The 27,739-nt window shown below is 40.3% G+C and overlaps 1 protein-coding gene across 4 annotated transcripts in view; it reads right to left on the bottom strand.

Moving 5' to 3' along the window:
- The window catches only part of cadm1b (cell adhesion molecule 1b), a 171,573-nt gene that overhangs the window by 27,664 nt on the left and 116,170 nt on the right, over positions 1 to 27,739 (bottom strand). For 3 of the 4 annotated variants that reach the window (XM_085796198.1, XM_085796200.1, XM_085796201.1), the window contains exons 2-6: positions 22,314 to 22,334; positions 15,198 to 15,344; positions 10,055 to 10,207; positions 6,778 to 6,915; positions 1,330 to 1,488 (exon numbers count right to left, since the gene is read on the bottom strand). In XM_085796198.1, coding sequence (XP_085652324.1) covers positions 1,330 to 1,488; positions 6,778 to 6,915; positions 10,055 to 10,207; positions 15,198 to 15,344; positions 22,314 to 22,334 — 618 coding nt within the window. The remainder of the gene's footprint in view (positions 1 to 1,329; positions 1,489 to 6,777; positions 6,916 to 10,054; positions 10,208 to 15,197; positions 15,345 to 22,313; positions 22,335 to 27,739) is intronic. The other variant, XM_085796199.1, reaches the window with a different exon arrangement.

The raw sequence follows: 27,739 nt of genomic DNA, 5'->3' as shown, positions 1-27,739 counted from the left end.
CAACGATCTACCGTTATAAGTTATGACAATAGAGGTTTTTTTTTTCCTCTCCTCACACCTGCAGCCAAAGCGAGTTAAATGATCATTGGGCTCTGAAGTGAAGCGCTGAGAGAAACAGACTTTTAAATGAAAGCAAAACAGCCATGAGTGAAACATAACGGAGGATGAAATGATTATCCTGTTGCTCAGTAGACATCCACTGAGTCTACAGTACCTTTCAGCAAAAATGATTTTTTCCTCTTATCAATGCTAGCCAAAGATTACCAAAATGTCAAGCGGTTCCAGTCAAGCTTTCTCTTTTTCCTTGAAAGGTCAGACAAAACAGTTGTCTGCCTGAAAAAAATTAACATTCTACATAGACTACAAAAGGATACCTTAACCTTTCTTTAATGTTTAACGGTGTAAGGCAGTCTTGTATTACCTCTTCAATCAATGCACCATTTAAAAAACACCTAAACATCATTTGACACCTGAGTTAAGACTTTTTTTTATTATTCCCTTGTGAGGACTGTATCCCCAGGGGCCGAGATACCAGTGCACTGTAAGTTTAGAATGCCAGGATTGCATGATCTATAGATAACAGTGTCAGGCTGTGAAAAACATACAGTACACCTATGATCTGATGGTTTTTTTTTGTTTGTTTTTTTTTTTACATCTGTGTGGTCACTGTATGTCTCTGTAGCTGTTTTGTGTATCCTCATGGTTATTGTGGATCCCTTTGTAGTCACTTGGTGTATGGTCATTTTGTGTGTCTCTCTGCAGTTGTGTTGAGTCTGCATCTCTTTATAGTTGTATGATTGACTTCCCTTCAGGAAAAGTTTACATTCATTTCAAATAAAGGCTCTGTCTCAGGGACCGCTGCACCCAATGTGCCCCTTCAGAAGTTCAAATATACTATATATTATACTGTATATATAGATGATTATATTGAGGTGTACAGTATATAGATTCATTTTTTTCTTGTTGGTAATACATACAAAATCACATAGACTCTTTTTTGGCATATTAATTTAACAGATAAACAAAATGTTGTGAATGAATGATATACATTCGACAGTTCTTTGTGTCTGTAATTAAATTTCCCCAAAAATTCAAAAAACTTTCTATAAACACTGTTTTTAATTTCAATAAGTGATTGGTATTGTTAATGAGTGGTATCATTGAATAATCTGATGTTTCTGTGTGAGTACATGATACCACCAAATGTCACAGCCTCACCAGTAAATACTTAAGATCCCCGCAAGCCAAAGCAGCAAGTAATCTCTGTTGCTGTCTGTGGGGACTTGTTGTAGCTCTGGACTTGAATAAGTAATGCTTTAGGTCACTTACATAGCACTTCCAAGTGTCTTTGAGCCAGGAGGTCCTTTACAGCTGGGTGGTCAATGATGCAGTCCACTGGCACTCCATCGTCCTCTTTGGTGACAGAAAATTTTACCCGGCTGGTGACAGTAAACATCCTGTCATACGTCTCCTCTACTCCCATCTCTCCTGGAAAAACCATCATATGCATGAGAGGGGAAAAAAGTTAATGAATAAACGGCTCAAAAACAAATCTGAAATTCCACAGCAGCACCGATCTACAGGGGCCATAATGAGCAAATGGTCATAGCTATTAAGAGCACATTACCTGTCAAACTGGAGTGCGTTCAAATGGCATTTACATTTAATTTATGATTCAGTGATGTGGTGCCCAAACGAGACTTTAGAGGATTCAGGTGGGCCAGAGGCCTCCATTTCTGATGAGAGCAGGGAGGAATGGCTGGGTCATACAAGCCTGATAATGAATGCCTCTGCAGCTTGAGGGCTGAGCATTGTTGGGGCTAACCCTGCAGTAATCTGCTGCCCACTAGGCCCTAGGCTGTCAGAGGGGCATTCATTTAGAGAGCATTACAATGCCACAGGGGCATCGCATTAGCCGCAGTGCTGAGTGTGATGGTTTACTCGCACTTAATGAAGTGAGGAAATAATTACAGCCCCATTCTGACCTGCAGCACACTTCCATTTCAGCCTTGTCACAGGGGAACCTGGCTGGACTCGGGGAGGGCACAACACTGTTGTTCCACAGTTGATGATCACCAATACACACGTATGTGGCCTCTTGATGGATATTAACCCCGTTTAACACACACACTTCCACCCAAGAGCTGTCTACATAAAATTTAAAGTACTGCGATTGGTATGTGGTCAGTGCACTTTTAGGGCATGATCACTCTGCCAAGTGCAGTCAGTGTGTGAAAAGCACACTGACTGTTAGGGAAGAGTAAGTTAGTAATAATAGTGGTATAATAACATTAACAGCAGGAATAAGAGCTGTGATGACAACACATGAACATAAATGTTTAGAATCTGTGGTTATCCTGGTGTTTTGTTAGGCCTACAGAATCGGCTTTTAAACATGTAAAGCACTTTGTGCTACATTTTTTATGTATGAAAAGTGCTCTAGAAATAAAGTTTATTATTATTATTATTATTATTATTAATATTTATTTTCCCTTTGTATGCTCTTAACTACAGCCATCTACTGTAGGTAATTTGACTTCACTCTTAAAAGCATTATCACCATGACACACAGCAAATTAGTTAATCCCAAACATCCTTAGTTAATGCAGAGTGCTGTGATCAGTGGTAACAACCTCAGAACCAGGCCATCTTGTCCCTTGCCAAACAACAACAGAAATTTCATATTAAGAGCTTTTTATTTGTTACCATGCAATCACGAAACCCAACAGGTCACATTTGTAAGGTCAACGAGGGCGTTTCCAAGAGCTGGGTGAAGTGCAGTGTGAATTGGAGGGTTACGATGATTAGCCATTATCCTCTCAACCAGTCACAATGATTATCTCATATTAACCACCGTGCAGCATTATGGATTGGCTCAGGAAAAGGTTTCTTCAAATAGGAAAATCAAATCAGTACTCTGGAACTTCAGAGTGGCGTAACGCAACCCTGAGACAGGGCTAAAGCATTTACTGAGTATAAGCATGTTTAGTTTGCAGTATCAGCTAGAGCTGAAATGGTTCGCCAATCAATCAATTAGCTGGCAAGAAGAAAAGTAAATCTGCAGTAGTTACAATAATCCAAATACAGTTGCTCTTCAAACTGGAATTGTGAAATAATTGCAAATATTTGAAGAGTTCAGCCTCTCAAATCAGAAGACAATAACAAGACAGCTGCAACTTTGTGGACAACACTATTATAACTACTGATTTTGTGCAATAATCTTCTTTTTTTATGGAAATTGTACCATCCTGCCTTCTGCTGGAGGTGTCATGAGGTGTGGCTTTCAATTCACCTCTGAAACACAAAATACCAAAGGGACTGGCAAAACACATTTCAAGGTCAGGAAAATAGCTCTGCCAGTCCCAGTGCTGTCATGATATTAGAGTCTCTAATTTGACTTCTACGGTAGTATCAATTACTTTTGGTCATGATGCTTATCGCAGAGTAATTTTAATATAAAAAAGAGTTGGAAAACTTCTTGAAGCTCTGTGTCATGTTTTCAAAATGTGAATGAGACAGACAGAGCCATTACCATTGTACAGGCCAAGCAATGCTTGTCAATTAATAATGTCATCCAAACCAAGATGAGGAAAACAACTGCAGATCAGGTTGTGGAAGGACTCCAATCTGAATGCAGAGGAGATTTGAGTGTTGCAGCAGAGATGTCAAATCAAACGCTCTTGTGAGCATCAACCACCGATCAATCCCAGCGCAATCAAGCATAACCTCTTCTCAGGATGACATTTTCTTTCAGTCAGCTTCTAACCCGAGTCTTCTGCCTGCCATCACGCTGCAGAGCAGCCACTGATCAAGCTGTTTGAACACTGCTGCGACAGTACTGTAGCACTGGCATTAGCAGTAAGAGAGCACGCCAAAATTAAGAGAATATTACTGCCAAACCACACTTGATCAATATGGAATAATATTTGTGCCATTAGAGGAGTTCATTTCGAGTGTTTCAAATGTAAGATTTATGCAAACTTTAAAGGTTCAGTGTGTAATAATTGCAAAGGTTTATTGGCAAAATCTGAATACTACCTAATATATTTGTATAAGTGTATAATCACTATAAAATAAAATTTGTTTGGTTTTGGTAGCCTTATAATTTTTCTTTTATATATACATATACTGTAGCAAGGGTCTTGCTTTAGAGAATTTCACCATCTTGCGCCGCTATGTTTGTACGGCAGCCCAAGGAAAATCCAGCCAGCAGAGAGCGTGTTTTGCAGGTTTCCCATGCATGAATAAACCAACGAAGAAGAAGAAGGCGGAAGGAAAAAAGAAGGAGTAGGAAACAACAGACAGTGTTTAGATCTTCACCTCATCGCTCCAAGCTCCTGAAATACCCCCAGTCACCCAGTTGTGATAAACAAGTTTTTTTGTCCTCGGAGGCCACCGTCACTTTGCTGACGGGAGGGGTGAGTGCGAGCAAGTGAGTGAGAACTGCAAACTAGAATCTGAAAGCTAGATATTACGATTTTACCCCCATATTACACACTGGACCTTTAATATTTCACTTATTCATAAGATGTTATCAATCAATTTATTAATGGTTTGAAGTTAATTTATCAGCCAGGATGTTTTGGGTTGTGAAAAATATTTATGAATTTAAGACTGGTGTGTCAGTGAGGAGGAAGAAGTTTCTCATAGTTATTTCTCATAGTTATTAGTTGATATCTCATATCCCATCAGAGAGTGGTAACAAAATTACTTTTTCAAAATATTGATTAATTCTAAAATTTATATTCTCTGTCTGTCCGATTCTGTCTGTGCCCCATAGCCTTCCTCTATATATGGAGTTTGGGCAGATGCTACCAAGTTTTATTTGACATGAATTAGTAAATTGTTATTTTTGGACTATTTTTTCATGTTATAAGAGCTGCTTTTGTAATGTGTCAATAAATCTGAATATTTATCACAGATTTTTCCCCCCCAAGGTCAAAATTGAAACTACATGTTCAAGCTGTAATAAAACTTTCTTATGAAATTAATAATCAAACTAAAAAAATGAAAAAAGCTTTTATTTTAACTGTCAAGAGATTCCCAAAATGATTCTTCCTGAATACTGATTGTTGCCATAATCCCGAAATCTTTAAAAGCTGAATCTTAAATTGAGTTTTGCGCATTTTTTTTCTCTAAATGTGTGTAAATAGCATTAAATTTTAAGTTGTTTTCCACCTAATCAAAACAGAATATTTCTAATTGAATTTGAAAAAACACAAGGTCTGCTATCTGTTATTAAATCCAATGCATGCAGTTTTCACATAATCACATACAAATCCTAGAAACACATTCAAATGCAGCTGTCCAAAGGAACAAATCTCCTCCTGTACTTTAGCAGCAGTAGCAGCTGAGCACTGGGCTCTGCTACATTTAAATAATGTTGCAGCTGTCATTTATGCTAACAAGCATTTTGCCACCTTGTGTGCTGAGTCTCTCTCAAGCCAGAGCCCCGTCAGTCCACTACCTGCCAGCATGATAAATGGTTGCAAAAGCAATTGGTCCAATTTGAAAGTGTGTTTAAATTAGCCAGCAAATTTATTTCTCGCCATTATTGCTGTCTTTCCTACATGCAGACATAAGACAAACATGATCACAGAGATTCTATAAAACCAGTGTGATGTGTGCCTGTTAATCCGACTATGTGCAGGAGCTAATGAATTGTTTAGCACGTCCATAATGAGTAGTGATTTCTGTTTCCTGGGGTACAGGAGGACGTGACTCTCTGGCTCTCCTTATGTACCCACTGCCACAATGGATTAGCCCCATTCAGCATGTCGGTGGCATTTCGCTGATCTAACCATCCTGTTGTGTCTCCCTCCCCTACAAAACACTCAACAACTCATAAACAGAAATTGACTTCGACTCCTGTAGGGAACACTGGAGGCACAGATGGCATTTAGCTTCAGATTCGCTCTTGTCTAAATATTTCATCTCTCAACAAGCCAAATGAATCCTCTCCATTCTAATACATATATAATTTGACAACAAGCCCAGAGATATCCACTCTGTGTAAATACGATATGACTAAAATGAACAGCCCCCCCACCCCCCTTGCTGTACAATAAGTGCGTAATGAATAATTGATGACCCCTAATCATAACTGAGAGGTAATAAGGATTTTTCACCACCCCAGATCATATACCCCTCTCTGGAATGGCCTGCAGCTGGCTAAAGGCACTGCAGTGGGTATGAGATGTGCAAATACAAGTTCATGGCCATGTTTACTGTGTACAGAAGTTTTCAAGGAAGCACAAAAAGAGTAATGGTCGTCTCTATGGCTTAAAATCATCTGCAGTCAAGGTGTGACTAAATGTCCACAGTAAATATATAAGTAACTTCAAGTCTTCAAGTCTAAATTAAAATCACAATAGGAATATGGTTTAATGTCAAATATTTTTGGAAGGTTTATGACGAGGAACACGGCATATAATGAGCTCTAGCTGCAGCTTTTGCAGCACTGAATGCATATAATACTTATACACTCTAGCTATGACTTAGCAGTCCAGGTTTATTGACTGGCGGGTTTATACACTGGTTTAAAGATGAATAAATAAAAATGAAAATACAGTATGCCCACAACCATTTGTAGTCTACTGTATATACAATTACCACAGTACATGTCAGTCAATATGATCAGTACACTACACATTAATGTTTAAGATGAGAACTACGTTTTGCTCACAGGGAAGGTGTCTCCAGAGACAAGGACTTGTAGGGAAGTGGACAAGCCTGGAGCATGTGAAGCAAACCAGGGGAGGCTGTTATTGTACTGACCTGTCAGTTCTTCCTCCCCTTTCATCCATCTGATGGAGGCAGCTGGCTTGCTGCCAATGGCTGTGCAGGTGAGCTCCGTCTCGTTCCCCTCGCTGACCACGTCCTCGCGGCTCTCGATGATTGGGCTGCCTGGCGGGACTGACCCACAGCAAAAGCAACGGTCAGGAAGACACCAGCATGACAACATTTAAATATACTGTATGCGCACACAAAATGGGACTACACAATTACATAATCATAAGGGTACAAAAACAAAAGTAATTCATGCAGGGAAGATCAAGTCACTAACACTAAATTCATTCATTGATTACCTATTACGTCACAATTACTTCATTTATGAATTTATATGCCACCAAATCAGATGAAATTCAGTTAAGGGCATTTCAGCTCCTCTGAAAGCAAAACAGGTCATGCTAAGACTGTTAATGAATGTACATAAATCAGTAATTTGCAAATATGGAAAAAGGTAAAAAAGAATTGTGACCTCATGTGTGAACTAATGGATGAGCACCTCACGTGCTCTACTGTATTTACTCTCAGGGGTGAATTTGTTCGGGAGGTTTGTGGCCCTTCTCTTTAACCTTTAACATCTGTCCATTTTCCCCTCACGTCAGCAGGCACCTGCTGGATGTTACTCAGCTGAGGGTTGCTGGACAAAACAATTGTATCAGTCCAACTGAGATAAACATGATCTGGCTGTGTAGAAATGTTTAGATCTTGATTAAAAACAACTTGATATTTCTTAGAGATTACTGTAGTTACTGTTCTGCTTTGAGAACTTCGTACCACTTACGTTTCTATTTAAGTGGATTTAGGCTAATTTGCAAACAACAAGAAGTCAAATGGAAACAATCTCAGGAACCAATGGTAATACCACCAATTTGTTCAATCACAAGGAACACAATCACATTGCCGACTACAAAGAGTGTATGAATCAAAAAGGGACCAAAGGGCTTCCACAAAGCAGCTGTCGCTAACACTAGTGTAAATAGTTTCAGTACAGAACATCAAAGAAGTAGAGGTGTGTTTTAATTTTTTTTTAGTTATTAATCATAACTGAGGTAAAAGTTTAAAATAGTGGTGATAAAGATTTCAGATCACCTAGCCCTGGTCTGTGGCTGCTTGTGGCTCTGTGATGATGTAGCCTACTCGGGTTCAGCTGTTGTTTGAATTAAATGGTAATGTCATCTTGCATACATGGCAGCACGATAACTTCATAATTTTCTCAGGGATCCATGATGCTTTAAAGATCCCATATTATACTATTTTTACTCAATTTCACTCAGCTGTTAGACGTCCAACTAAACTGTATTCGAAATGTATTGCCCCAAACTGATCCGTAGTCCTGAATGTCGGCTGTCTAAAAGTCGCTCATATGAGCTCTAATGAGAACAAGCTGTTTCTGTGCCTGCACCTTTAAGTAACACGGTTACTGTACACGGCAAAGATTATTACCACTTTATGACTAAAATTGGTCGGTATTTCATCAATTTAGCTCAGGAGTTTCTTGCTGTGCACTGCAGCCATAGAAATAGACGTGGTAGGCGTTTTATCGCGCTGAGGGGCCGGCCTCACTCCCGTCGTGACATCACCACAGGAGCTGAGTCTGAACAGCCTGTATGAGCACCGTTTTACCAGTGGGTGGGCTGCAGAGTCCATGCAGGACCCGTTTGCTTTCCTCATTCTAGGAGTTGGTAGGCTCAGGGAGGATCAGTTTATGTATGTAGAGACCAGAAAAAATCTGTTCTTCATAATATGGGACCTTTAATCAATGGATAGTGCAAATAAGTGAGTTCCTCTTTACACAGGTTAAACCATAACCATATTTACCATCTTTGTTTAAGTGTCACAATGTTGGTTTTACAGTAGATGACGAGGACAGCAGTGGGTTTGGAGGTGTCACTTCATAAAACAAAGTACTGAGTACAATAGCCTACACAGTTGAATATTGATGCATCCATTTAGTCACGGTACATCATTCATTTGGAGGAATGTTTATGGTCACCTGGTTTGTTCACTCTCTTTTACCTCTGTTTTTCTCCCTACCAACTTAATACCTGACTCTTAAGCTGCTGAATGCTCTGCTGTGTTCACCAGCCAGTAACCAGCTGTAAAAAAAGAAAAAAAAACTGCAAAAACTGCTATATCTAAAAATGATGCCATGAGAGCAGTGATGGTAAATAAACACAGACTGGACAGTCAAACAATAAGCTGAAACCATACTAAAATACTATGTAAAACCCAGGGGAGACACATATTTGACTGATGTTAAGTGTCTGAGACCATCACTATGAGCAGCCCTTTTCTCATTTTTGAAATGTTTTTACGTCGTCAAAATAAATGTGTTTGTAATTCAGTAGAAATCCATCCAAGATTTCAAACCATATCAACCTCACGGTGGCACTAGAGGAAAAGTCAGGGGATCACCAAAGACAGTAGGATTTACCAGTGCAATCCACACCAACAAATCAAAACTAACCACTAACCATGTACTCTAGACTTTAAACTAGTGAGCAACATAAATTTATCATATATTAACTACTCATGTATTAAATCGGTATGAGTCATGCATTAGTTATGCATCCCTTTAGGATGTATTTCATACCCTCATTCTAGTGTTATCTGAAAATCTATGCCAAAGTTACATAAGCAGGCCACATGTGTGTGAAATCCAGACAAGACAGAATAAGGCTCAGTTGTCCCTCGTCCCTTTGCCTTAGTCATCGCAGCAAACTTGCTCAACTCCAGTAGCTTGAAATCAAAAAGTCAGTGTGGTGTTTATTTCAAGGACTCTTCAGTGCAACCCTTGGTTCAGAAATACTGCAGCTAGGTTTCAATTGTACAACTAGAGTAATTACTTTAAAGTGCTTTTAATTCCTTTCAATCCCTCAGGATGTCTGCATGTATAATAAAGCTTAACTAGAGTAATTTCACTCCAAAGCATCAAAGTGTGGCACAGCTGACTCTCAATAGGGAATCGTTTGGAGCAGCCAAGTCAACATTCACCGGGATTCACAGAGTCAACACAGCTGCCAAAACCAACGCGGTCTGAGCCATCAGTTTCAGCATCTGCTCCTTTTCGTTATGCTGTTGAGCACCGCGAGGGCCTAATTGGCTGACATTTTGTTTCAGTTGCTAAAGATAACGGGATCAAAGATTACTATTATTTCACATTGACTATCTATAGCTGAACGAAATACAATGAAAGTGTGAGCGCGCGAGTGTGAGGAGGGGTGTGATATGTGCGTGAGGTTCACACATGCACCCTCACACCTACCCAGGACAGTGATGTCTGCGTAGGCTTCCTGAGGAGGATCCGTGTAGAGCTGGCACACATAGCGTCCCTCATCGGAGAGTGACACATTGGACAGAGACACCCGCAGTTCGTTGTCAGAGAAATTCACCAACTGGAACCGGCTGTCCTTCAGAGCTGTGGGGATACATGTGAGACAGAGACAGTGAGGATACAGAGTGCAGGGACACAAACGTGAGACATGGAGTGAGAAGAAAGAGGGAGAGGAGGAAATGGGAAATGGAGTGGAGTGAGAATGAAAGAAGAGATGGAGGAAGATGAAGGAGGCAAAAAAATGAGTTAGAGAAGAGTGGGGGGGGGGGGGGGGGTGCTACCCTTTTGTGGGCTTTCTCCCTAATTGAGTAAAAGAAAAGTGAGTTTCAAAATGATTCATACAAGTTGATTTATAAAGTAGCTTTACAGTCCATGGAGCACTGGCAAAGACAGGAAAGTGTGAGGAGTGCTCATGAGGACTCCTAACAAGCTAGGAACTCTTAAAATGGGCTGCTGCTGGTCATGGATGGATGCATCAAACTCACATATTCCAGAAAAGGGAGAGGCATTCAAACATACATAATGAATTAAATCACAGTGCCGAGGTAGAGAGGGTTGGATGCCTCAAACTCCAAATCAAAAGTAGCCAGGAATCTGTATACTAATGCCTGTATAGATTGGCTGAATTTTCTTTTAATGTTGTCAAACTAGGTTATCCATCCCTCTCAGAGTTTTCACTCTGCTTTTCATTTGGCCAGCCCTCATCCCTGAGCACTCTTTTACATAAACAGCTTTGGTTGATTTGATTGGGAGCCCTTTTGATGTTTTGACCTGCCTTCTTTATCAAGTCCTCTCTGCATCTGTCAAGCTAACGAACTCTATTCACCCCCTATTTAAAGCACGGGGAGTTTGTTATTCCCATCAGGCCGTACGCTTAGCATCATGATCATTACCCAAGGTCTCAGGGCAGTGTCAACATGAAACCTCATCCCCCAATATAATTTGAGAGCTCTTTGGAAGTCTCTCCTCAAAGGGAAACAATGACACTGATGCACTTTGAGCGTCAAAGCACCTGCTAGGGAGGGAACCCCTTCACTTCTGAGATGCTGAATGTAGTTTAAACGAGACAGTTTCATATCTGCCTGACTGCTTACATAAGGGCATAGAAAGGCATGCAATATCTAATATTTATAAGTCAGTGTGTAGGCATATTTTCATTAAACTACCTACATGTCTAAATATTAAGCCCACAATTATTTTAGCTAGTATGAAATAGAAAAATCATTTTTTTTAAAAAGCTCATCACAGTTTTTCAAGGCCCAAGATGCAGGTTTTGTCAGACCAGTCCAAAATGTAAAGCTAATCACTTTATACCTACAAAGGACAAAATAAATATTCAAATTTGAGAAGCTGATGCTGGTAAATCTCAAGCACTTTCTGCTTAAAAAACGAGGTACCTGACTAATGGATCAGCAAAATGTTCTTGATTTGTTTTCTTTTAGTCACGTAACTACTACAATCAACAAACAGTTTCCACTTGTCTTGTGTATTCCCCTCACTGAAGCTCTAAATATCACATTGAATTTGATGAATTAATTTGATTAAACCAGATTTATCTTCTAAAGTGGCTACTGGGAGGATTGGCCAACAGTTGAATTTTATATGCTAAGTAAATATTAGCAGAAAACTAGGGTATCCTGTAAGAAACAAGCAAATGTACACTTTGGCCTTTGGGCATACTGGGACAAATCCCAGTGGACCATCAAATAACCTCTCTGCATGAAAACATGCTTCATCCCTGTTCTGGGACTGAGCTCATTGGCCAATCACAACATCACAAGTTTAAATCATCACAGTCAATGTTGAGCTAATGTTAGCTCGAATAAATCTTAACCTTAGCAGTGTACAGTAGGGCAGTTGTTGAGATGTTTACAGTGGGGGATAATGATATCCACACAGGTTATTATCTTGCAATCTGATTACGTAAGTGGTAGGTTGTTGTCTTCAGTTATTGTTGGATTGATGATGACGATTTCACAGTCTGCTCGGTCAGAGAGACAGGGAGGATGCAGTTGTGGCTGGAATAGAGCCATCAGAGCTGGAGATGCAGCATCAGTGGCTGAACTTGGGGAAAAGGTGGAGGAACTTCACACAGAGAGGATGGCTGCAACACGGGTTTACAGTCCACTCAGAGTTACTACTTCTTCATCCTCTCATGTTGCGCTGAGGGCAGACTGGACCACAGTAACTCACTTCTTCAGGTGCAAATTCAAATTATTAGACAGGACTTTGGCTATACAGTAGAGCTGCTAACATAAATAGTGTTGTTTGAATAAACTCACATTCTGTAGATAATAGTAATTCATTTTTAACTACTTACATAGAGGCCATTTAAGCAGCTTGTAAATATTTCTAAAGAAACAATAAGTCTGTTAATATAGTTACATGACTATACTGAGCTGTGGGTTAGACAGCTAATCAGTGAGCTGAAACTCAATCTGCCGTGTTGCTGGATAGTTTTCTGTAGGTTCATCACTGATACATTGTAACACACAGTCAGACAACTCTTGAGCAAAGACGCAATGAATAAATAGTGGTGTGATATTGTATCACCATCCGTAGAGGTCCACCTTTGCTGATAAATGCTCATTTTTTCCCATTTCAGATGACAACTCTGCCAAATTGCATGTCATTTCGCATATATCTAGCAGAATAAATGGCTCATCCCAAGAAGACTCGCTCAGCCTCTATACCTTTGACATTATTCATCTTTATTTACTGCAACAGAAATTGCTTTATTTGGCGTTCACTGGTACTGTAAAGCTGCTATCATTTTGGTATTTCTGTGCGTATCTGTTTCTGTGGCTGCCACTTTGCTTGTAGCTGCTGTTCTTGTAGCACCTGGCGTGTCTCTATGTCACTGCTGTTTACTTCCTTGTATACAAAGATCTGCTACTGTGTCGAGCGGCCCTGTTGACAGGTAACAATGGCACCGGCTGAGGGGGGTCCCCAGAACCAGCAGTCCTTTAGGTACAGAGCCTAGAATAGCACTGCCTTGGGGTTTACTAGACCCCATTACAAAATACACAAACATGCAGCAGCATTTTGGCTGCCTGATAGAAACCTGACATATACTGAAATCTAATTGCAGATAAACAAAACCGTTTGTGTTTTGAAATTGACAAAGGCATGTATTGACTAAGGCAGAGAAAATTAAGTGTTTACAAGCCCACGTAGAGCAGCTCAATAAAGAATGAAGAGGACAAGGTTGTCGTAACCTCATGGAAGGATTTGGTTAACAGTACAGAGCCAATATCGATTGCTGCAAGGATGTGAGCTAATTATTCATTGTAGCTTTTTTAAATCAAAACATCTCCAGTCTCTATCTACTCCTCAGTGTCTGAAAAAATATTTTTAAATACTGTGTGCAACATGACCTATGCTTTATATCAATCCATTCTTTCTCTGCCATATTCTCAGGCAGCTTTGGGTATTTTGTACAAATTTGACGAAGACGTGTACTCAAACTCCCCTGATGGCTCTTCGTGAGTGAGAAAATGGAGCACACGTCTCGCTACCTAGACTTGTGAAATAACAGCTGGGATGCAATACAGACTGAAATGAAGGGTGTTTTTCGTTCACCTTGAATCTTGGCTCAGATCCCAGATACAAACAAGTAAAAAAGCAGAGACAAAAACTCGGTTCAAAGCAGAAGTAGCCCATATGCTCATGCATAATCATAATGTTCAATATCCTAATCTAAGAGATTATCGTAAAATCGAACAGTGACAAGGACACAAAAGTATTCCCATTATGGTAGCACTGTGAATTATCTCATATTAATCTTGCTGCATTCGGAGCTTAATGACTTGTGCAAAAGAGTCAGAAAGTCAAGGACAGATGGAATCACATTTGCACAGAAAATAAACCCTAAAGCTGCATCTGATCCTGTCGTGATATCTGATATCCTCACTGTAATGGCCAAAGCAAAGGGCTTCATTTAGCACGATGCCCTGACATTTTAAACTTACACAAAAAGACGTCAGGAAAAAAGGGTTAACATTATTTGTTGCAGCTCTTTCTATGCAATGGCAATGCATTCTGCTAAACACAAAGCCTGAATAGACTAGATGTTGTGAACAGAGTCATAGAGGTATAGCTCAATTTCACCCGTTTCTTGTTTAATTTAGGGCTACAATTTATAATAATATAATCTGCATAATTTAATTTGCCATTTATTCTCTTTATCAAGCAATGCCTTTGATGTCTATAGACATTAAACTTTGGTCTATAGACATCAGAAAACTGTGAAAACACCCATTACAGATTCACAAAGCCCAAAGCAAATGTCTTGTTTTGTCCGACTTACCATCTAAAACCCAAAGATGTGAAGACAACAAAAAGCAGGAAATCATCACGTTTGAGGAGAGCTAAAAGCCAGTCTCAATTCAAAAATGTCTTTAGCTTATTGTTACTTCATCTAGAGGCAGATTGGTGTGTGTTCAGCATTTTAGAGGGATGTTTTCACATTCATCTGCTGAAAGTGGGGAGTTTCTCTGAAAAGACACACACATATGAGCATGAATTTGTGCTACACCTGCTTTGGAGCCAATTGTGTTTCAATATATAACTTAAACAAGTGAGATGTAAAAACCTGATGTCTCTGGTGCCCAAGAATGAACTTTTCAGTGAAGTGGGAGACATCATCTGTTGTTTGGCAGTTAAATAAAACATATTTACATATTCATGTAGTCGGTGATGAAGAAGGAATAGATGTCGTTTTTTTTGTTTTGTTTTTTTTCAAGAATATTCAGCTTTACTGTGGAAAAATTGTGCTAGACGCATTATTATTCAAGCTGAGTGATTTGTATGTCTCAAAACACTTCTGGGGGGAATAAAAAAAGACTCAAACAGTGGCTATTATGATATCATTTTTAAATCTAATGTATTAATTTCATCTCTAATTATGTTTATGTAAGTGATTGTTGGGGGGGTCATTTCTTTTTCAGACAACTTATATAGTCGTCTTGTGGTGGTAAAACACATTCCTCTCATTTTCTGTGCAAGGACTATTTTAAGATATGGTGCTTCAAATTTCAGATGATGTTGTGAGCATTGTTTCTGAGGCACTTACGTCGAACATCTTTGAAGTAGATGGTCTGTCTGTTGGGGTTGAGCAGCTGGATGACGGAGTCGTCATTGTTCTTCACTCTGCAGCTGATGGTTGCCATTTCCCCCTCGATCACCGACACGTTGTCGGTTGCCAGGTTCTGACCTTCAACTTCACAAAACACAGATAAAAAAACCCACAGATGACTCAATGATATCTCAAATGGGGGACAAGCATTTCTGTCTGGATATTTGCAGCCTATCAGATATTTATATCCCTTACTACAGGGACTGCATGTCAACACATGCAAAGTGTAAAGATATGTGAATAGGCTGTGTAGATTGTCTGTTTGCAGCCATGTCTAATCCTTTTAATATAAGAGCCATGTGCAATGTTTGTCACTATTGATCTTCCCCCAGCTCAGAGTGGGCCCTGTGAGTCAGTGCCAGATGGGCTGTAAGCTCTGCTGCCCACAGAGGTAGAGAGAGAGAGGAGAGGGTAGGAAGTAAGGAAGACAAAGAAAGAGTGTAAGAAAGTGGCAAGTAGTAGATATGGGTGGGGCGGAGGAAGGGAGGAAGAGAGAGGGAGTTAGAAAGAAAAGAGAAAGGGAGATGAGACGGACTGGATGCTGTTGATGGTTAAGCTTTATCAGAGCCCTCCATCTGAGGTTCCATGTGACCAATGTGTGCTCAGTGTGCTCAGTGGCTCTGTTCTGTATTTCTAGGAATAAAAGTGCTGTAACCATCTGAGTCAGTCTCTACACACTGGCACGGATGCCACAGACAGGCCCTGGACCTCGTGCATCGTGCTGTACAGTACACACCACACACACACACACACACACACACACACACACACACACACACACACACACAAAAGCCTGGTTTTCTTTCCCCTGTCTTAGAGAAAGAGAAAGAGAATCAGAAGTCACCTTGTGCTATATTTATCTGGCAGGAGCCAAAAAAGCGTAAAGAGAATAGAGAATGTGCTTGTGATGTTTTCTTGGGGCTGTGGCTGAGAGCAGTGAGGTACAACACTCTCAGCCGCAGCCCCAAGAAAACATCAAAAGCACATTTGCATGCCCAACTTGTCAGACACCTCTATTGCATTCTGACATTTACAAAGTGGGGAGAAAAAAACACCTGCATTTTCAGATAGTAATAATGGGAATAGACAGCCAAACTAACATGATTCAAAATGAACTCTGTGAATGTGGCAAGCAATAAGAAATTAACCTCCTGTGGAGAAATGCTCCTCAGACCTGTCTGATGCAATGAACTACCCATTTTATTCCATTCTGCTGCCAGGGCTCAGCTTCAGGACAAAAGGAAGGTAATAGGTAAAAACATACAGATATTATATCCATACACTACACACAGCAACTCATTAACAGTTTATCTGAGATTGGGTTTTAATGTGCTTTATATTTACTGATTGCTAATGTGTACTGAGAATATTTTTTGTTAAATTGTGGAAAAGGAAATTAGCCAAATTAAATAGTACAGAAGAGGGTGATAATAATAATAATAATTATTATTATTATTATTATTATTATAGCACTTTTCATACATGAAATGCATCTCAAGGTGCTTCTGTGCTTTACAGTAACTTCTGTGTTTACTGGAGAGACGCAGCACACCCTCACAGTCACTAGGGGCAGATGACACACACACACACACACACACACACACACACACACACACACACACACACACACACGTATATATGTACTGTATATATATTTGCTTTAGCACTTGAAGTTATGTGTCAGACTGTTCCTTGGCCTGACTGCTGCTTGTTCACACCTTGGTTGTTCCACACGTGAAAGATATACAGTAACATGTTAATTAAAAAGCTTTAAAGATGCTGGTAGGCAGATTTTACCTCAGGGCAGTACCAGCTGCTACTAGCTGTTTTCCTCATTTCCTCCACTCTTTGTACTAATCTGAGCTAAACCAGCTGTGAGCTGTATATATTTACCGACATGAGAATGATATGAAACTTCCTATATAACTCTCGGGAAGAAAGCAAAGCATGTGTATTTCCCAAACCGTCAGACATATATAACCTTTAGATTTGGTTAAGGATGTTTTTCTCCTTTGCTACATACAGAGACATGTAACAGTATCTCCCTAATACAGTATGCATTCTGTCATTCCATATGGGATGAGGTTTTCAAAGTCAAGTAAAGTAATTACTTAATATGACTTTACCATTAAATACCTGTGACAGTTAATAATTAACCAGTATTTAAAGATATTATCATTTTAAGAATCCAACTCTGCTGTTAAGATATCTGAGAACCGGTCTTAGTTAGGGATGGCATAGGTAAAAACTACTCAGTGACCTTCTTAAAGCAGAAGTAAGTGATATATTTGTGTTAATATAAGTCTTAAATAGTTATATCTTCCGACAGCAATCACTTACATAGAGTGTTTGGACTGAAACACGGGTCTCTCAGTCCCTCTGCTCTGCTCTGAGTCGAGGAGAAAACATTTATCGTATCCTACAGTTTTTATCCAATGAGGAGAGAGAACGGCATGCAGGGCTGTGTGTGCAGCCAAGGGACGCCGTGAATGTGGCGACGTAGGGACGAGGACTGTTATGGTGCGTTCAAGGAAACTCGTATTTTTCCGACCGTGAAGTGGTACCAGTTCGATCTGGTACGAGTTCACCGGTCGGAAGTTACGAGTGGCCGTTATAGTGATTTCACCGGTAAAACAGGTCGGAAAAACACGAGTGGGTTGCCTGGAACGCTACAAAGTCGTAAGTTGTGACTTGAAGCTGTAATTTACGATTTCAAAAGCCTGCCTGGAACGCAGCATTAGCGAAAACGACCGGACCACTTACTTCTGCTTTAACATGGATGAATAGCCCTGATGCCTGGGTTGAAGAGGTTAGAGAACATGATACTCAGGGCCCTAGTTTCATGGGTATAGTGCATCAAATGGCAACATTTATGTTTTAACTGTACACCGTCCCTTTTAAATAAATTAAAATTGATTTTCGACAGTTTGGCACTGAGATGGGTGTGGCGGCAAAGTAGGGGGAGGGGTCACAGATTCCGCTTGGCGAGTGAAGTTTCGTGCCAAAAAGCGGCGCCGAAAGTGCGCTGAAAGCCCGCCAGCTCCAACCTGGTCTACAAGGCGAAGCACAGCCGGTGTAGTGGTAGTTTGGCTGACCAATGCGCAGTGCGCCCCTGTTTCAGGCACATAAATGCAATAAATAATCACAACAACCACTATTTAATGCAACTAATGGAATCAACATGTGAATTTATATCTATATCGACTGTCCCGTCACATCTGACGTCAGATCAAAGGCGGTTGGCAAGCGTAACGGAAACTCAGCCTGACTGAATTAACACAGCTGAAACTATGATACAAACTAACGAAAAACTAAAAAAAAAACAAAAAACTACTATCTCTCTCAGCCACCCAAAAACAGCCTTGTCATCAGATAGTGAGTAGCCTACTCAGCATCTCTCATCTCAGAAAATAAAAATAAAAAAGAGACAGAGAGTGAGAGTTTGAACCTAGGTGGTTGATTCATTTACAGATAACCAAAAGGCATAATACACATTGTTTCAGAGACAACATTTCAGGGTGGGGGTCAGACTGTCTTACACATTGCACATAAATCCTGAGGTGCAGAATCAACTAATGTGGATGTAATTGTGGGTTGGCTCCAAATCAGTATCCTACAGATGTGGGCTTTACAGGGAGAGATGATGAAAGATACTCATAATCACACTGCAGAAAAAACGACGACTTATAAATGCACAAACAGCATATAACAGACTTTGATAATATCCTTCAAAGTCATAGAATAAAAATTCTATTTTCTCTCGTGAATCAGATCATTTCCTTGTGGCCGTTTAGCAACGCAGCCTAGTGCTCAGTTGGGAACCACTGAATTACTGAATGAATTGAGGAATGAGTAGAGAGCCATTAGTTACTTTCAAGCTACACAAGCTGTTTACAATCTGAAAGTGAAAAGAAATAAAGAAATAAAGTGAGAGATAATCATAAGCATCAAAATCAAAAATAATCTTCATGTGGAGAGCTAAGTCTGTAATGATATCAAGTGTGCTGGAGCTCCTCATCTTCTGCAGCGCTTAGTGCATCAGCGTTGAAGAAGACGAGGCGAAAGCAATGTGAAGTGTTTTGATGTCTATTTTATTTCATCGTTGTAAAAGTAATATATTTGGCAGTCAAAACAGCAACATAGAGCAGCCTCAAAGCAAGGTTACTCTGCTCCCAATCTGTTGGACTGAGAGAAAGGGAATGCAATAGATAAATTCTCCATAAGGTTTAGCAGCCCCAAGCAAGGTTGGTCCCCCTCCAATATCCTAGCCTAGGCTCATCTCCAATTCAAAACACACATAAATAACGTCGCTGTGATTAGCAATCCCATCAAAGTGAAAACAGGCCACTTTGTGGAACATGGAGGGTTTTGCGCAATTGGAGTAAACATTTTCAATTGCCTCGGCATCCTGGTCATGATTGGGTGCAAATGAGGAGAGGCAGTCATTAATTCTGGGTAGTGGGTGGGGATGGAGGGGGAGTGGGCAGAGGCATGGCACAGATGACTGGCTGATAAATTCACACTCATTCCAGCAGCTGTCTGGAAGAGTAAAGTGCCTGTATCTCTACACATGGCTGCCCTCCTGTTCCTGCATCACAACATACTGAATGAAACAGTCAGAGGGAAATACAGACCTTCAAAAGTCTGTGCACTCTCTGAGGGGATGTACAATCTGGCATCAAGTGTCTGCCGTGGAGGCTTGGCTCATCAGCCATCCACGAAATGCAAAACAGCACCCACCCTAATCAAATTTAACAAAAGTTGAGGAAATCAGGAAATATTAGCAGAGCAGCTCCTCCATCTGAAGTTCGGCGACGTGCACCTTTTGAATAAAGTTGGTTTTCTCTTTGATCTTTTCTCTCTTGTTTTGACATCAAAAGACATGAAAGGGGCGGAAAAAAGCCGGACAGCCAGCCCCCAATTCCTCTCCCTTGAGTCACCGCTGTCTGCAGCAGTTGCGTCCTTTCAAGGAACAACCAGGAATATAGACAGTCATTAACAATAAAAGTTTCTCCCTGTCCTTCTCTGATGATGCCGTTTCACTGCTGTGTGTCTTCATCCCACTCAGTCATTAAACCCTGATCCGCCTGATGAAATGCTGTGCGTTTTAAGGATGTTCACAAGTGAGATGGCTTCTGTCTCAGGGTATAATTAGCGCTGTGCCATTTCTCCTAGACCGTGTACATGAGAAGGTTGCAAAAATTTCATACCCACTAATTTGACCATCCTTCAGGGTTTTTTTTAAAAATCAGTGATAAGCTTAGAGAGTCAATTTGACCATTTAAATGATGCCACAACATGACGAGAAAATAAGGACATTCAAACACATTCTCTTTTTCTCCAGATTGAAATATTACAAGGTGTAATTTTTCTGATGTAAATGAAACAACTGATATGCTGTGATGATTGGATACCACTTCATAAAGCGGCACTCTCAACAAAGTCTTTATGAGTCATAAATTGTGTCTCAACAGTTGGTCAATTGGTCCCTGAAACTTAATAAACCAATTTAAAACCATGAACAAGTTTATGGAAGTCGTGAAAAATCCTTTTGAACGATGTTCACTTCCCTTCCAGTAAAAGGTTCCCAGAGGTTCTGGACCAAAAGTCATTTCTTGACAACTTAGTAATGGCTTACAAACATTTATGAAGTCTTTCTGATCAAATACAAAGAAAAAACCCAAAGTGGACTTACTGTATTCCTGACTCAAAATTAGAAAAAATATACTGTATAAAATTTTAATTCTAATTACTTTGAAAAGCATGAAAAAAATATTGATTTAAGTAAACCATGTACATATATCCTCATAGACCTTATAAAGAGAATACTTTATCATGAAGCAGCATCCGCCTCCCAAACGCTCACAACACTGCTTCCTTTAAAATGTTGACGTTTGTACTTCATTACATTTGTAAAAGAAAAGTGTTGAGTGCTAAGATTTGTCAGGAATGTACCTGGCAGATTCAAAAAGTGCATAAAAGTCTTGTGGGAAGCAAAGTTACAATTTTTAGAGACAAGAAAGACAAACACACTGGTCATTTATTACTAATAACGGTTTTGTGTTTTCTTATTTCCTGACTTTTTTCTTTTTTTGCTAATTAGGCTTTAGTCACACTAGGTAGAGTATAGCTTCATCATTGCTCACAACATTTGTTTAACTTCACACAATGTTGGAAAGGACATAACTGAGTCAAAGGGCTAGTACAGCTGTTTTAATGAGGTGCTAGTTTGCAGCTACAGGCACCAGGGAAAGGAGAAGAGAGCTGAACACTCACAACATATGTTCCTGAAGGAGAAATTAAGAACTAAAATTTATGATTTTAATATACACTGTGCACACTGTTATGAATAACTCTATTATTTATATTGACAATATTGTAATTATAGCTACAGTACATCTACAGTATCTACATTCTCATCACATGGTCAGTCCAGTACATGACTCTGACTCAAACATCTCAGTAACTATTGAGCTTTAGATTCAGATTTATATGCAGTTCATGTACAGAAATTCAGGCCAGTACATGAATTTGTTTTGTACATTGACATTTAACTCAGTGCAGCTGTACTTAAGCTGCTAGCATGTCTGCTCATTTATCTTGTTTTCATTATGAGAGACAGTTAGAGCCATGTGTTTATTTTTGCTGTTGGTATGATTAAAAATGGTCTTGACCACAGCATATATGACTGTATGGATGGTATTTTTTTTCCTTTTTCATTATAGCAGTCTACTTGAAGAAGTGTGATTTTGTAAGTATCTTTAAGTTGTTCAGATGAATGCATGGTGGCCAGATGAGCCTGGACAGAAATCTGAAACCTGCCATTACATGTGGCAAAGCGTTGATTTAAGAATTAAAAATAAAAAGAATGGATTGGCAAGGTGAGAAAATGTCCCTCTCTCTCCTCCTTGCAGGAGAGAAAATACCAACATAACCATCCATTTATGTAAATATGCACAGATGAACAGACTGCAATGGACAGCCAATCAACAGACACAGACAGAAGCAAGCAAGTCCAAATGAACAGCAGGTAGCAAAAAAAAAGAAGAGTACCTGTCACGGTTTCAGCAGCTCCTGTTGCAGCGCAGGCAGGGATGAGAGCAGAGGAGAAGAAAAGAGACAGCATGTGAGCAGACAGGATGCAAGCAGAGAGCCATATTCCACTGTTAACACAAGAAACTTACAGTATTCATAATTTCTAAATTAATGCCCCACATAATGAAGTATTCAGAAAGAACTAAGAACCATTCAGTTTTTTTCACATTTTGTTTTGGATTTTTTCCCCTGCAAAAACTGGAATATCACATTGACACAAGTGTTCATTCTCTTTACTCAGCCCTTATGATGATGTCTCTTTGGCAACGATTACAGCCTTGAGTCTTCTTGGATACAACGCGACAAGCTTTGCACACCTGGATTTGTGGATTTTCTGCCATTTTCTCTGCAGATCCTCTGAAGCTCTGTCAGTCTGGATGGTGACTAGAACAACAGTGAACAGCCGGGTCTGCAGAGATGTTCCACTGAGTTCAAGTCAGGACTATGACTGTGCTACCCAAGGACATTCACAAGGGTTGTCCTTTGGCTATTATCCCATTGGAGGGTCAACTTTCAGCCCTGTCTGATGTCCTTAGCACTCTGGACCAGGTTTTCATTAAGGCTATCATTGTACCTTTCTCTGTACAGCTTTTCCTCAACCCTGACCAGTCACTGCCGGCTGCCACTGAAAAACACCTACACGGCATGATGCTGCCGCCATCATGCTTCACAGCTGGGATGGCACTGGGCAGGTGATAAGAGGTGCCTCTCGCGGTGGAGAGGCTTTCTGTCTGGCCACTCTGCCACAGCACTCAGATCAGTGGAGTGCCCCAGTGATGGTTGTCCTTCTGAAAGTTTCTCCCACCTCCACACAGGATCTCTGGAGCTTGGTCACCTCTGTTACCAAAAGGCTTTCTCTCAGCTGAAGGAAAACTCCTGGTTGTTCCACACTTCCTCTATTACAGAAACATGGGAGGACACTGTGATCTTGGTAACCTTCAATACAGCTGAGTATTTGTATGGCCTCTCCCAAACATTTCCATTGACACAGTCCTATCTGAGCTGCATTGTCAGTTGTGTGAGCTTATTCAGATGAGAGTGTGCCTTGGGCTTCATTACAACTATCATAGCAAAGTGTCATGTGATATTTATTTATATAGGCTAATTATATATAATGTGATATTCACGTTTTTCCTTCTTATTGAATATGCTGAATTTTCTAAAATAACTTTTGCTTCGTCATTATGTTATTCTGAATGTAGATTTATGTGGGGGAAAAAACGTCATTAAAATGCTCTTAGCAAAAGGCTGCAATGTAGCAAAATGTGAAAAAGTGAATGGGTCTAAATACTTTATGAATGCACCGCATCTCTGTAAATTAACACCAATTAAGAAAAACACAAAAAGGCATCATAATGAGCTTTTTTTTTTTTTTTTACAATCCAGCTCTTCCACAGGTGTGTACAGTCCCGACATAATGAGCCATTTTCTCCCTTTATCCATTTTCCCTGAGTGTTGTATTAATATGGAAGAACAGAGGGAATATGGACTTTGTTTTCTCCCCCTCCTGTGCCTGATTGAGATTCCAGCCAACCCCAGTGTGAAGCAGCCACTGCCTGGAGACGCTCCCCTGGGACCCGCGGTGTATCCTGGAGAAGAGAGCACCCATTCGGAACGGTGCCCACCCAAACTGGCATCTCACAGGGCATGGGAGACTGGCATGTTCCCAAGTCCCTGCAGCAGTGCTCAGGGACTGCACCCTCGGGAGAGCTCCCATCATTCATTGTCTGCTATTCATAAACAACCCCACCCCCAACCCCTCCACTCTTCTCACACACACACACACACACGCCTCCTCCCCCGCTGCCCTCTCCTGCACATCTACATTTTTATATTTCACACACCATCTTTTATTATATTGACATTTCCATAGACTTTGGGGCTTATGTACTTTGGCTGTGAGCAATGTGAGCTTCAGTGCCGAGCATACAGTATGTTGAAGTGACTGCTTGTCTCACTTGTCATTGCCAGCGTAATAAGGGTGTAAGGTATGACACATGTCCTTGTTACACTCCTTTGTGCATTTTCAATGTGTCAGCAATTCCCTCAGGACAAAAAAGTGTGTGACAAATCGCACACGATGGGAAACAACTTTTGAACATTGTCCAGGGGCCTGCTCCCGTATCTCACAGGCTGGAGCCACTGCTTCTTTCAAACTTCAAGTGTCAGTCAAAACTTTGTCTTTATTATGCCATAATTCAATATAATGAGGCTGCTGGGGCAGTTCTTCTCTAGCTAGAAATCATTTGAAATAAAAAAAAAGAGGCCGCAAGTGATAAAGGTTGATAGCCAATCTCAAACTCCAGCTTGAATGAGCGCACCATATGCATCCCAGTCCAACCAGCCCTCAGGACAGCCCATAATGAGGCATTTGAGCTGCTTTAATTGCCAGGTAATTATAATGTTGTAGCAACATTATGTAAATGGCTCATTATCATCTTGTATGTGTAGTATCTGCCCTCATTTTATGTTACTTTGTCAGGAGCGTAACCCAGAAAAATGTATCACCCTGATACCAGGGCATCACAGTGTTTAATCTTGTCAACTGAGGCCTATATCTAAACAGAGAGAGTAGTGATATAGTGTGGTGACACCTTCGCTAACCCTTCAGTATGATCCACTTCCTGCTGGTGGCCTCTGAAGAGGCTATAAATAGCTTTGTGGTGGCGGTGGAATGTCTGCTGTGCATCCCCTCTCTCCCTCTGTACCTGCAGCACATTAGGTAGAAGTTATGAGGTGCCAGCTCGCCTGTGATTAGATGTCATGGCTGTCGCTCTGCTTAGACAGTGCTGATAGACAGATTTCTGGGGAAATGCGTGTGATGGCATTCGTGTGAGTGCAGCCGTTGCACCAATCTGTCAATCACCCTGGATGAGAGTAGGCAGGCCAGCCGTCCTCCAAATAATGTCTGTCCTTGTCTCCTCACCTCTTCTCCTTTTCATCCAAATCTCATTCTGCTGCTCCACACAATGAGCAGCATTATGTTCAGGAACAGAAAAGTGGAGCAATTCTTAATCTTCACTCGCTGTGATTCTACATTTTCTGTTGGAGAAACACTTGTGCATTATGTTTTCTATAGGATATGAGCGTCTAAGTGCTCTGGTATTTAGGCGTCTGTGTTCAACCCATTGCCACACCAATGCATCCATAATAATCTATTTTTTAGTCTGTGAGGCGAGCTCACATCTCTGGAGACTGGATATCTGTGTGATAAGAGTGGCACGTCTCTCTCTCTCTCTCTGTCTTCTCTCTTTTCACACTGTCTCTCTCTGCTCAGTAAAAGCAGTGGGGTAACACTAATGAGACAACATTTCTTCTCAGTACTAGTGTGATGCCTTTGAATTAATGTTCTTCCTTTCAGGTAAAACATTCCCTTGCTTATTTTATGCTCATGATCTGTAGCGTGTTGCATGTCAACCTAGTGTGTGATTGCACTGCATAAGAGGACACAGCCGAGTTGGATGCTGGAAGTCTGCAGTTCCCCATAGAGATCCAAACTGGTTACTGTCATGAGTGTGAGTGTGTGGAGCGCTGCTATCTCACTGTGTGTAGCCCACTGTGTTTTCATTTAATTAGAAGGATCAGAGGTGGGCTTCAAACTTTTTTCTCTTCAAGGGAATCGGATGGAGACGCGAGCTCCTGCAGAGTGGACCGAATAAACATGGGCGACTTATGAGGTCAGAATTTTCACAAAAGAAACCGATCAAAGAGTTTCATCTGTCCTTGCAAAAAGCAAGAAAGAAAGAAAAAAAAGAGGAAAACATCATCCTACACCTTTTGCTAGTCTTTGTTGTCAGATATAATTATTTTCAAATCCACATTAAAGGATTCATATTCTACTGTCCAGATACTATATAGGGACTCTTTACATATGTGAACCAGAATTGGAGATGTGACAAAACAGATAATCCTATTAACAATACATGGAGCTTTCAACCACAGCCTTATCACTCAGTCCTTTCAGCAGATGCAGTGTCCACATGTCAGCTCATCTATCTACATGACAAAAGGCTGCAGAGCTGTAACGATTTATCGAATATTACTCAGCAAATATTTTAATAACTGATTCATTGCTAATAAGTCATTTTAATGATAGATTACAAAACTTCTAGTTTCCCTTTTGGCTATTGACTGAGATTTTAGAGTCCTAAGAGTTAAAATACAAATGTTTACTTTCTCAACTGAAAATCCCTCTGTCGAAAGCCCCAGAGTATTTCCAGTTTCCTTATTCTATATATTTTTGTTGCATGTCTGGATTTGGAGCACGTTTCCCTTCATGTTTGTGCTTTCACTCTTTACTTTGCTTCGTCCATCGGGGCCTCTGTAGTAATTAGGAGTAGCCCTGCTCACTGTGCTCGAAAAACCCTAACTCCCCCGAAACGAGAACTAGAAGTGTTAGAAGTGCTTTGGATTGAGAAAGCTCCACCCACCAATGAAGCCACATAAAATGATTGAAAGCTAAGTCTGGTTGTTTTTATTGTTGTTGTTGTATTTTAACCTTTTATGCTTATTAGCCTATAGAATTCAATTGTAATGGATCATGCTTTTATACAACCCCTGATGAGTGTTTGCATGATACTTTAAAAAGCAATGTTTTTAAATAACAGCACTAATTTAGCTGCATTTTTATTTACACACTTGACTTGCTTCTTTTATCATCAGCACTCAGGTCCACTTTAATCCAGCCCGACCTGTCAGTGAGATATCAGAAAACACTCACCTGTAAACACATGTGGGAATATTCAGATTAATTCTCCCCTGAGTCGACCAAAACATATTTATCAGAGATGCAAAGCATGTTCCTGCTTGATAAACTGTAATAAAAGGGAGATTCTTTTTTGCAAATATTCCCACAGAGGTAGTTAATTGCTCACTGACTACAGATTAAACGCGCTTTGTAAATGTCCAATCAATGACCAGAATGTTTGTGTTGCACTCATGAAAAGCCAAGAGGACACCTGTAGCTGATGACGGCTTTTACAATGGGAGATTAAGGGATAATCCTTCAGAAATGCTGACAGATAAAAAGCAGATATATTGAATTTGCTGCCCTGTCTCCTCTTTAGTCAAGTGCTATGGGTATCTACAGCAACTGCACATAAAGAACAATAGATGGATGCTCTTGCGAGTATAGTAAAAGACTAAATTAAGACATCTCAGCCTCAGTAACATCTGTGTGGAAAAAAAAGGTGTGCCATCACACTGGTGTATGTGACTGGGTCTTGTCAGTCATCACACACATCAAAACATCTCTGCAGCTGGCAAAGAGAGAGAGAAAAAAAAGTGCAAACAGCCACCAGCCGCTTTAATGACAACTCTGCACAGCTCAGGTAGTGTTCGTCTCTCACAGTCGTGTAAAGAAAAAAGAGAGCGCTAACACATTT

Source organism: Trachurus japonicus, chromosome 13 (genome assembly GCF_045865225.1).
Source record: "Trachurus japonicus isolate A0001 chromosome 13, Traja_1.0".
Taxonomy (NCBI): domain Eukaryota; kingdom Metazoa; phylum Chordata; class Actinopteri; order Carangiformes; family Carangidae; genus Trachurus; species Trachurus japonicus.
This window is presented reverse-complemented; position numbering and strand designations above follow the sequence as displayed.